General features: G+C 37.7%; 1 protein-coding gene across 2 annotated transcripts in view; it reads left to right on the forward strand.

Annotated features, from left to right (window-relative positions):
- The window catches only part of Emc2 (ER membrane protein complex subunit 2), a 34,614-nt gene extending 24,094 nt beyond the window's left edge, over nt 1–10,520 (forward strand). Inside the window, exons 9-11 of one of the 2 annotated variants that reach the window (XM_005072622.4) lie at nt 637–747; nt 2,917–3,021; nt 10,169–10,520. In XM_005072622.4, the coding sequence (XP_005072679.1) occupies nt 637–747; nt 2,917–3,021; nt 10,169–10,255 (303 nt within the window). In that variant the 3' untranslated portion in view covers nt 10,256–10,520. The remainder of the gene's footprint in view (nt 1–636; nt 748–2,916; nt 3,022–10,168) is intronic. The other variant, XM_021228708.2, reaches the window with a different exon arrangement.
- Nucleotides 10,521–11,349: the final 829 nt, after the last annotated feature.

Below are 11,349 nucleotides of genomic sequence, written 5' to 3' on the forward strand. Positions count from 1 at the left end.
AGTCCCAATAAACTGAAATTCTTTGTAGTTTAATACAGTATTCATGTTGCTCTTTAATTATGAATCAGTTACATCACAGTTGTCAATATTTTATTGCTTCTGAGACATTTATAAAGATGATTGCTTTTAAATGCACATTCTAGGAAATTCATGAGATATAGGAAATATATTTTTAATTTGCACAGTATTAGGAATTGCAATATAACTGAATGCTGTAAGGTTACAAAGACCTTAGTATAAAATAATATAAAATTATTACTGCTTTCATTATTAAAATGCAGATGTAAAATGGAGAATTTATATTTGAAGTTAAATTCATAATGCAAGAAATAGAAAATACAGTGTTGTGCAGCAGCAAAACCATTGAAATAAAAATGGTTCTATACTTTTTAGTGTGGCAAAATTTTGGTTATAACAGCTGCTGCATGATCTTAATGTTCATAGCAGAGAATAGTTCGGCAAGGGCAGGGGTGTGTTTTAAATTTTAGATTAACTACCTTAAGGTGAATTCTTTGAGCATGTAGCATTTGTTTACAGAATATCTGTTCTCAATACTTAATGCCTATGTATGATGGGACATGCTACATTTCAAAGTAGTAAAATAAACAGGTTTCAGCAATCTGCAACTTTTAACAGGTCAAATACACCCAAGGTGGACTTGAAAATCTCGAGCTTTCAAGAAAGTATTTTGCACAGGCACTGAAACTCAACAACCGAAACATGAGAGCTCTGTTTGGGCTTTACATGGTGAGTTGATGTGCGTGTTCAACGTTACTTTGCAGAGTCTGGCATTTAAACCCCCTAATCTCTCCCTGCGTGCCTTTTGTACTCTATTGAGGGGCATGGTTAATTGTGAACAAGAAGTTACAAAGCAGCTTTAGTTGTGATTTTTCCTACATCTTTGCTCTCTGACTTTTCATTTGAGATAAATTTGGCATATCAGAATTGAACAATATTAGATGCTAAAGCGTGATAATACTGTTCATTTGTTTGATGGTCTTGTGATATTCTAAGTCTTCCCTACTCATAAATATAAGAGATATTTTAAGCTATGCCAATAAAAATTGCTAGAAAGTACAATCTATAGTATACCAAGTTTTAAGTATTTTAAAGGTGTAGAAAAACAGTTTGAAAATAATTTGTGGGATTCCCTAGTTATCATTTTGCATGCCCCGTGAAGAGCTTACAACATCAATGGTTAGCAAGAACTATGGGAAGCAGAGAACTCGCCGAGCTTTGGAATGTCTGTAAAATGAGCACCTGTTTGCAGTCAGAAAGGCAGGGAAAATAACAATTCTTTGGAATTGTGATTTGCCTTTTGTTTTCCCTTCTTTTTGAAAATTTCTCACTTGAGAATTTCAAACAAGAATAAAATGTTTTAATAAAATTCACCTTCTACTCCCTCCCAAGTCCTTCCATACCTTCCCCCTCACTTTCCCTCTCAAATTTATGTGTTCTTTTAAAATATCCTCCGAGTCTAACTAGTGTTGTCAATATTATACTAGTCTTTTTTATTAACGCTTTGATTACAGTCTTCTTGTTGAAGACCGTGAAAGAGAATCAGTTATGAATACAGTGATAGGGAAAAAATGAAATAATTTTTAGGAAAGAAATATGATTAAAGTATGTCTCGAAAGAATTTGAGGACGTTATTCTTTGATTCTACCAGAAACAAACGGTGGCTTGGAGATGCACCTGTTAGCAGTATCTAGTAAATCAAGCGGCCATATTTAAAGCTCCATGACAGCTTTTACCAAGAACTACTTGCTTGTGTAGAGTATCCCGTATGCTGGACATTGCTCTGAGTGCTAGCTTTCATTTGAAATCAGTAGGTATTCACATCAACCGTTTAAACACGTGGTCTAATTGCTACCTGAAATTCACAAACCATGCAACTGAGATGCAAACACAATTAATTTACCTAAAACTGAGCATGAAGCTCCTATGTTAAGCTGGGATTCCAACCCCAGTGTTTGATTATTCAGTCTGTCAACCCTGTATTATTACCTGGATTTAGATACCAAAATGTGATGATAACTCATAGAGCTGTAAAAATTTGCTACAGGAATACAGATAGCCCACTGACTGCCAAGTAGAGAGTAGAGAGACTGAAGGAGACCGGGTATAAAAGGAAAATGTAACCTTTCCTGAGTCTCACAGACCCTTACAAAAATAGATATATTTAGTAATAGGACCAGAGTTCAACTTTCCTCTTCCCAGAAATATAAAGATCTGTTTAAACCAGCCTTTTAATGAAGGTTTATAGGTTGTTTTGTAGATTCTAGGCTAAGAACCTCTCATGAAACTACATCATCTTTAGAGGCAGATCAGATTGTAGTGAGTCCTGAGTTCTGCAGAGCCCAGTTGGAAGCTTTCAGTGTAGTGTGAGGACAGGGTGTGACAGAGCGCTGTCCTCTCTACGCCACAGACCTCCATTAACTTGTTTTCATCAGGTTAGAGTATTTCTGTTGGCCTGAATGGCTTTTCACCTGTCAATATAGGAAGTTGTGCTAAATTGTTTTTGAGGTTCTTCCTGTTAGTATTTGATACTGGTGATTTGATGTTTTTCAGTAGCAAGGCATATCAATACCCTAAGGAAAATGCTTTGAATTAGAAAGCATGTTTCCATAGTGATAGAGACTTTATCTTTAAGAGCTGATGTGAACATAAAATTAAGTAATTTCAGATACACTTTAACATTTTCTTAGTCTTGTTATTTTGGGAATTATACTGCATTTTAAATTACATTGTAATTTTTGAGTATTGATTTCATTCAGCGTTATTTTTATTTTAAAATGGATTTGCTTCAGTATTTTAAAATGTGTTATCAACTCTCTGCAGCTGTGACTCTTGCATGTTTTTTATTATCTTAACTAGAAAAGAATTTTGTTTTCGCTGTTTCCTTTTTGTTTTTAGTCTGCAAGTCATATTGCTTCTAACCCAAAGGCAAGTGCAAAAATGAAGAAGGACAACATCAGATACGCTGGTTGGGCCGCTAATCAAATAAACAGGGCTTATCAGGTTAGTGCTGACAACTGTGGTGTGGAGAGCAGTTGATATAGTTCCGTGTCACTCTGGTCTCTGGACACGACAAAGCCAAATGTCTGTTGTCGGAGGTTTGTTTCTTGTTTTTTTCTAAAGCCTCATGCCTTTATCAGATGTCTTCTTTATGACCTTTCCCCCACAAAGCAATCTATTAGTTTTATGACATAACTAGCCTTTAATTCGTACATCTCACTTTTTAAATATAAAGGAGTTATAAAACTCGGAAGTTCAACCAGAGGTTGCAGCTTAGGACCATATTGGATGTGAGAATGCGCTTTGATTGCAAGTCTCGTAGGAAGTAAAGAGAGGCGGAAGAAAGGCCTACCAGGGAGCTAAACAGACCTCGGGTTAGAGCTTGCACTGTCTGTGATACTTCAGAGCTGTGGGGGAGCTTCTCTAGTTGTTAGTTTTCTGGGATTCTTCTCTAGGGGATTTTTCTTTTGTTCAGTAAACTTTTTTCATGGGAAATTTGTTCATGAGAAAAATACCTGCTTGTATATTTTTTAAACCACATTTATATTTACAGGACAGTTTGGCAGTTAATAGACTTTTTGGCTACATTTACTCATGTATTTTAAATGTATTTTTCCCAACGACTTATGGATCGAATGTTGTCCAGAAATCTAATGCCATCCCAACTTTCTCTCAAATGATTTAGTTTTTGCTTGGTTGCCCAAAGGAATTTTCTCTTTATCTTTAAATTCAATGGTCTGTGATATAGTTTGTTGGTTGTTTTTGGATCAGTATTTCTTGTTTTTTCTTTTTTTAACTTAGTATTATTATTTATTACATTTTTTAAGTTAGAAACATGCTTGTTTCACATGTCAATCCCAGCTTCCTCTCCCTCCCCTCCTCCTACACTCCCCCCCAGAGCCCCCCCCCCTAGCCTTCCACCCTATCCCAACTCCCTTCCCCATAGAGGGTCTCCAGAGTCTGTCATTTTGTTCAGGGCAGGGCCTAGGCCCTCCCTCAAGAGTCCAAGCTAGGAGAGTATCCCTCTTTGTGGTATGGACACACAGAGTCCATTTGTATGTCAGGGATAAATAGTGATCTACTACCCAAGGCCCCATAGGTTGCCCAGGCCTCATCACTGACACCCACATTCAGGGGGTCTGGATCAGTCCCATGCTGGCCTTCCAGCTGTCAGTCTCGGGTCCAAGAGCTCCCCCCTTGTTCAGGTCAGCTGTTTCTGGGGGTTAAACCAGCCCATTCTTTATCCCTTTGCTCATCACTCCTCCCTCTCTGTCACTGGGTTCCAGGAGTTCAGTTCAGTGTTTAGCTGTGGGTGTCTGCCTCTGCTTCCATCAGTCACTGGATGAAGGCTCTAGGATGGCATTTAAGGAAGTCGTCATTTTAAATGCACAGAATACTTGTTTACAGGATTCAGTCCTGTTATTTGAGAAAAGATACTTTTGGATTTATGATTTCTTTCCTGAGCTCAATGTCCTCTTTCAAGACTCCAGTTATAAATACATCGCTGTTCCTCTGCCTGCCTCTTACTCACTTTCTCCTCTTTCTATCATTCTGTAGTTTTTAAACATAATGACGCGGTTTGGAGGTCGTTCACATTCTTTTTCTTGTTTTCCCGCATTGGAATGGGGTCCTGGGCTGTTGGGAAGTGCGTGTGGGAGGGGAGCTGGGTTGTGATAGGGGAGCTTTCCTGACTCGTCTCTTCTGCCTTTCCTCTGTTGCAGAGAGCTCCTTTGCAACCGCTCTCTGTGCCTGGTCTTTGCCATGGTTAGGCCTGGCCTGGCTTTGCCGACTGCACGGCTCTGTGGGGCTGGCATTCTCAGGTGTGGCTCTGAGCTTGCGATGCTCTCTCTGCAGACAGTTGGTTCTCTTCTGCAGTTCGCCACCTTCCTTCCTTTCTACCGTGCCTTCCTCCAGCTCCCCACTCTCTTCCTTCCTGTTGAGTCTGACGTTTGAGTTCAGCGTTTTTCTTTGTGCTTCGAGGCATTCGTGCTTCAGGAAGCAGAGGTGTTGGCTGCATATTTGCAGTCACTCACCGTTCCGTTTGTTTAGTCCCATTTGCCTGCCTGCAGCTTCCTGTCATGCCTGTGATGGAGGCTGTGAAGACACTTCCCAACTGTCCTAGGCTCTCTGGGAGTTCGTCACCTCAAGGCTTACTCTTTGGGGGACTGAGGTTTGTCGGTCATCCTTCATTTTGGGTTTACTGTAAAGTCTTCGATTCTCTTCTCTCATCTTGGTCCCACATAGAGTTGTTTCTCTGTTGCAGCTCCTGCTGCCATTGACCACGTGATTACATTGGAATGTTTGGAAACTTGCTTAGGTCATTTGACGGCTGATTTTTCTCTTGTGTTCATTTGTTGTTAGTGTTGTTTTAGCATTCCTTAGTTGGAGAAGATTGGGAGTATTAAAAAAGTTAAGTGCCCCTAATTATACCATTGAAAATAACCTTTATTTATGTATATTATATATTATAGAAAATCTTACTTCTGTTAGCATATTATGACTCAGAATGCTTATAAATAGCCCAGATCTCTCTCTCTCTCTCTCTCTCTCTCTCTCTCTCTCTCTCTCTCTCTCTCTCTCTCTCTCTCTCTCTCTCTCTCTCTCTCTCCCTCTCCCTCTCTCTCTGTCTCTCTCTCTTTCTCTGTGTCTCTCTGTCTCTGTCAGTTTGTCTGTGTGTGTGTGTGTGTGTGTGTGTGTGTGTGTGTGTGTGTGTGTGTGTGTGTGTGTTTTAAAGCTAGGACCAACAATATAACAACACCAGCTAATGGTATGTACAATATATGATTATTTGGAGTTTTATTAGAAACAACTAACTACCCAGAAATTGATCTTTTGACATGGCATAAATACATTTTTTAAAGCGGCTATTATTAAATTATTCTGAATGTAGAAACAAGGACCCAGGTTATAAATAGGCATTTCGTTGGACAATACAGAAGAAGCTATTGGGCTAGTACATTATGTCATAATAAGTCCTCCCAATTTTCATATTTTCATTCCTTCTGTCCTTTTCAAGACTGCTGACTCCATCCCTCCTAGATTCTAGAGCTACATTGTATTCATGTTGCCTTTTCTGTTTTACTTACTGCTAGGTTTGAGGTAGCTCTTACATATATCTGCAGTTTACTCATTTTTACCATGCTGAAGCCTCACACTTTAGATAATTGTTAATGTGTACTCTATCTCTTGTTCAGAGTTATGCATAATTCTTCACTTAATTTCCTGTTTTCTGATGTATCTGGTTCATTTATACACTTGGTAGCACTGACTTAGAATGCACGTATATTCCATAGAGAAGACAGTTTTCTAGGTTGTTATTTGCTCCCACCCACACCGTTAGAGAGTTGTCTTACCAGCAGCTCATCGTGGTGTGTGTACAGTGTCAGTTCATGGCTTCATGCTTTATTTCCCTCATGTGTAGTGAGTTTGAACATTTTCGTGAGCTTCTTGTCTATTTGGATATCTGATTTCATAAACTCGTCTTATCTGTTAAATATGGCTTTGATATTTGATGCCTCCTTTTGGATGTTTGTATGGCATATATTTCTACTGCTTATTCAGATATTTCGGCACCTTATTTTCTTTCAAATAAGTTTGACAAGGTGATGTTATGGAGTTAAATGTCTTCAAATTCACTAATTTCGTTTGTTTTTTACTGTGTATATTCTGTGGATACTTATCCATTGCTAAAATAGCCTGTGGATACTCTTGTATCTTTTATTTCCCACTTAGGTCACCTGTCCACTGGGAAATTTTATGAAATAGGGGTCAGTTTTTACCTCTGTGGGTGTCTAATTTTTCTTGTCCATGTCTGTATTATGTATCATGAATCTTGTTCCATAAAATTAGTTTGATATACTAAAGAGAAAAACCATGAATCCATATTTTCTGGTTTGAAAGTTTGACTGAGACATTTACTGCCTACACAGCATTGAGAGATTACATACCATTGAGCTGTATCCCTAGCTCTTCTGTTTTACAAATGAGGAAATCAATACACAGAAAGATTAGATAGTCTTCTCAGGTGGCATACTGGTTAAAGGACATCCGCTGTCATTCAGGAACTCCAATGCCGTCAAGTTTGCTATTCTTAAATCCCAACATGATGCCTCTGGCAAAGACAGGTGCTTAGAGTTTTACACCCTCTTTATTTATAATCTCATGTAATTGATACCGCTTTTGTCTCTACTTGTTTCTTCGTCTTAGATGTAAAATACTCTATACTAATTAAGAATGTGATTTCGCCTACCCATCTTTTCAGTGACAGAAAGCCTCCTAGGTCCCCCTACTTCAACAGCTGACATTGTTTTGGTGTTTTTAGGCTCTACATGACATCTGCCCTTTCTTCAGTGTTCATTTTCTCCCTTCCTCCACTGTCTCCCCTCCTTCCTTCCTTTCTAGCTCAGTGTCTCCTTCCCTCATCTATTATCTTACTAGATCCATTTTGTTTGAGAAAGCCTCACTGTTGCTTAGAAAGAGCTCTGCGAGAACTGATTATGTGCTTGAGGCTTTGGGTTTGGCGCTGTAAATTCCGTAGTATCTAATGAGGTGCGTTTTTGTTTTATTTTGATTTTGTTTTTGTTTTTGTGTTGGTGGGAGGGTCTGTGTTTTCCTTTGTAGCTCTGACAGACCTGGTGAAACCCAGGCTGTAGCCTTGACTGTGTGACAGTCCTCCTGACTCAGGCTCCAAAGTGCTGAGATTATAGGTATACATCCTCATATCTGGCTCAATTTCTCACTCTTAATGGGTAACACACCAGGACAATGTATCACTAGTTTTACAGTGGATACATCACTGGCTGTGCATTTGAGGAGGAAGGTTTTTTTTGCTTGGTTGTTTCTGTGTTCTTTCTGGTAAGTTTTGTTGTTATTGTTTTCAGATCCACAGGACAGGCATGAATAGTTTGCTGAAGTAAATTTCACTGGAATAAATTCAAAATTTGTGAATGATATGAGAAATATAATTTCCAGACGCACATTCTTGTAACTAGATAAATCTTTAAGATCCACTTGAGAATTTAGGAACATGTGTCAAGATATATAAACTTCAGTATAAAGCATAAACTGCATATTTGTTACTGCAGTGTGTTTCTGCATAGGTATACATTTGGTAAAATGGGTTTTATCAACAGTTTTTCTTTGTGTCCCCCTGATGAAACAAGATGTGGTCACTGGTTGCTCTTTAACGAGGTAACTGCTCTAGCATCTGAGTAGACAGGCATTGGTTTAGTGCTCATGACAGTCTTCCAGATCAATGTTCAGCTACATACTCTTAATCTGTCTGTCTGCGATCCATGTGTTATTATGACCATAGAAGTGCATCTATTACTGTCCTTTTGCAAAATGGGAAATTAAATCAATCATGATTTGAGGGGAAAAATGAGGTCCTGGCTTAATCATTTCAATTGCCATATAATTCTGTAATACACTAAATAATTGCATATCAGGAAGAACTTGAAATGAGATGTATGTACATCTGCAACTTTGTAATGTGTTTTGACAGAAATAAGCTACCTTGGTTTAGCCTAAATTGTAGTGCTTGTCAGTAGTGGTGACACAATTTTATGTATGTATTTTTATTAGCTAACTTTGGAAAACCACACTTTTACTTTTAAAAGTCTATGTATGTGTATATATATATATATATATATAGATAGATAGATAGATAGATGGATAGACAGATTTAAAAATCTTACGATTTTTAAGGCATTGCAAAATTTTTATTTTCACTTTGCTCTTAAGAAATTAGAATAACTATAGAATAATAAATTAGAATAATTGTTTTATACTCTTCCCCCCAATCCTTTCAAGGCTTTTTATCAAAATTGGCCCATAAATTTTGTGTTTAGAGCTATTCGTGTTCACACTGAGTAAGCAGTAAAAGCAAAGCCTCTCTGTGCTTGCTCAGTGTCACAGATGTAAAGTTATCGGGTGGGTGGTGGAGGGAGAGGCATGTGATGTGTAACTGCTAAACATACATGCTGTTGTGAACATTTCCCTCGCTCAAGCTGTGATGATGCCTTATGGAAGGCAAGGTGCCCTGTGTCCCCCGACCCATCTCTAAGATGCTCTTTTAATCGTCTCTTCTCTGAGACAGACTGCGCTGCGGCAGCAACCGTGTGTGGGCATAGTCAGGTCAGAGGAAGGGACCAGTCAAGAAGCCTGTGCTCCTGTAGCCTGTGCCGCTCGTCCAGTCTTCCTGGACGGCTCATGAATAGTTTGCCAGATTCAGTTAATTAAACACATAGTAAGTCAGGTATGAAGCACTTACTGTCATAAGACAGTTGCTGGAAAGTGTGTTAGAAATGCTAGACGTTGTTAATACCACATTTTAGTCACTACTTGGCCATGGGAAATTAAATACTATAGATAGAGTAGACTTCCCCCCCCCCCCACAAGGAACACTCCTTTATCTGGGAAATGTGCTGTGTTAAATCAGGCTGATGTAAATGATGGTGATTGTCAGCCCAGTTAGGAAACTCATTTTGAAATCAGCATGGGGTTTTCTGCAGTGATTTCCCAGTGATTTAAGTGTATGAGTTTTGAATGTAATACATTATGAATTTGCTTTTGCATATACAAACCTAAGAGTTAATATACTATTTTTGGTTTTAATTATAAAATCTAATCCCAGTAAACAAAAAGTATATCATCCTGTTAGCTAACAAATCTGAGATGCTAAAAATATGTCTCACTCGTAATAATCTTGAGATTCTACACCTTTATATTTAAATGTTTAATTAAAGTCCTTTCACTTACATTGTGCTTGCTTGGAATTCCAAACATCTATTTGTAGAGTAGACAAGTAGATACCAACTCATTTCCTCTATATGAATGAACCTAACATTTAAGTTGTGCAGTAGTTCATAAATGCTGTAGAGTCTGAATCCAATCTAAGCTTTTATAGGTTATCATCCAAATTAAAATCAACTTAAGTTGCCCAAGTATGTAGTGAGATATTTGTACACTTCAGCTGAAGAGAAACCCTAATACAAATGTCCATAAAACTCTTTCTGTTATATTGAAAAATACATGGGATTTCACACAAATGATACAGTACTGTTTTCAGTAGCATTATGAAGATGAGTGTGATGTTTGAACTTTCCAATGATATTGAGACTAATAGAATTGTTTTTTTTTTTTTCTTTAGTTTGCAGGTCGAAGTAAGAAGGAAAGCAAATACTCTCTTAAGGCAGTTGAAGACATGTTGGAAACATTGCAGATCACGCAGTCTTAAGGTTTTAGAAACCCTTTGACGTTAGCTTTCCAAATGTTGAACTTCTTGGCCTGTGATTTGTTTACTAAATGCCTAGTGCTACTCGCATTGTAGCTTTCTCTAAAGAGGTCAGTTATCAAGAATGTGTTAAAATAAACCTCAGCTTGCCTTGTCCTGCTAAGTGGGGAGATGGAGGAAGTTCGTGAAGAGAGATTTAAGACCTATTGATTGTATGTCAGTCTTATCACCCCCATATACCTTATTAAATAAACCATGGTTTATGAAACTCGTGCATGAAAATTCAGGCTTCTTTTGTTGTATTGTAATTCGTATGTTGTTGTAAAGCACATTTGTCAGCTAAGTTCTTATTGGTGATGAGAAATTTCCAAAATGTATAGCCTACAGAACAAATTATTTGAGTATTATAGCGACAGGTGGGATTTTGTTCTACATTTCAGAGGGCTGTTTGGATTTTTATTCTTTTAATTTGTTCTGATAATGAGTCTTGCTTAAATTATGTCATTTTCTATGGTTGGCAGTATCTCTGTGAAATTTGTTTGATGTGTAATAGGTAATATAGGCTGAACATTTAGAAATAACTTTTTTACACATGTTTGTTTCAACTTTTAGTTGTGAATTACATAAAGTATACTTAGGAACATAGAAATATCAATGAAAGATATTGTTATCACTGGGATATACTTAGTTTTGGGGGTGAAAGGAAAAAAATCTAAATTATCTTTGGGAATAGAATAATTATAGTCCTCATATACAATTACCTCCTCACTACAGTTTCTTACTGCTTTCTTTGTGTAGTGCATAGCCATCATTCTGCCTGTGACAGCATTTTGCATATCTTAATGGTTAGAAAAGCCTGAACACTAAGTAATAGGCAGCTGTCTATTGAGGACTGTTTATTTACCATCTGTCACTAGGGGTTGTGGAGAAAATTGACAACTGTCTTCATTATCAGCCATTTTTAACTGTTTTAATAATTCTCTGTCCCTGTAAATTATTTTTGATCTTTCATCTAATCTTCGTTATAGGAGTTTTCATTTTGTTCTCTCCTGAGTTATGGACAGACATTTGGTTTCCTCTGTGAACTAACTCTGCCC

Source organism: Mesocricetus auratus, unplaced genomic scaffold (assembly GCF_017639785.1).
Source record: "Mesocricetus auratus isolate SY011 unplaced genomic scaffold, BCM_Maur_2.0 Super-Scaffold_100023, whole genome shotgun sequence".
Classification (NCBI taxonomy): Eukaryota; Metazoa; Chordata; class Mammalia; order Rodentia; family Cricetidae; genus Mesocricetus; species Mesocricetus auratus.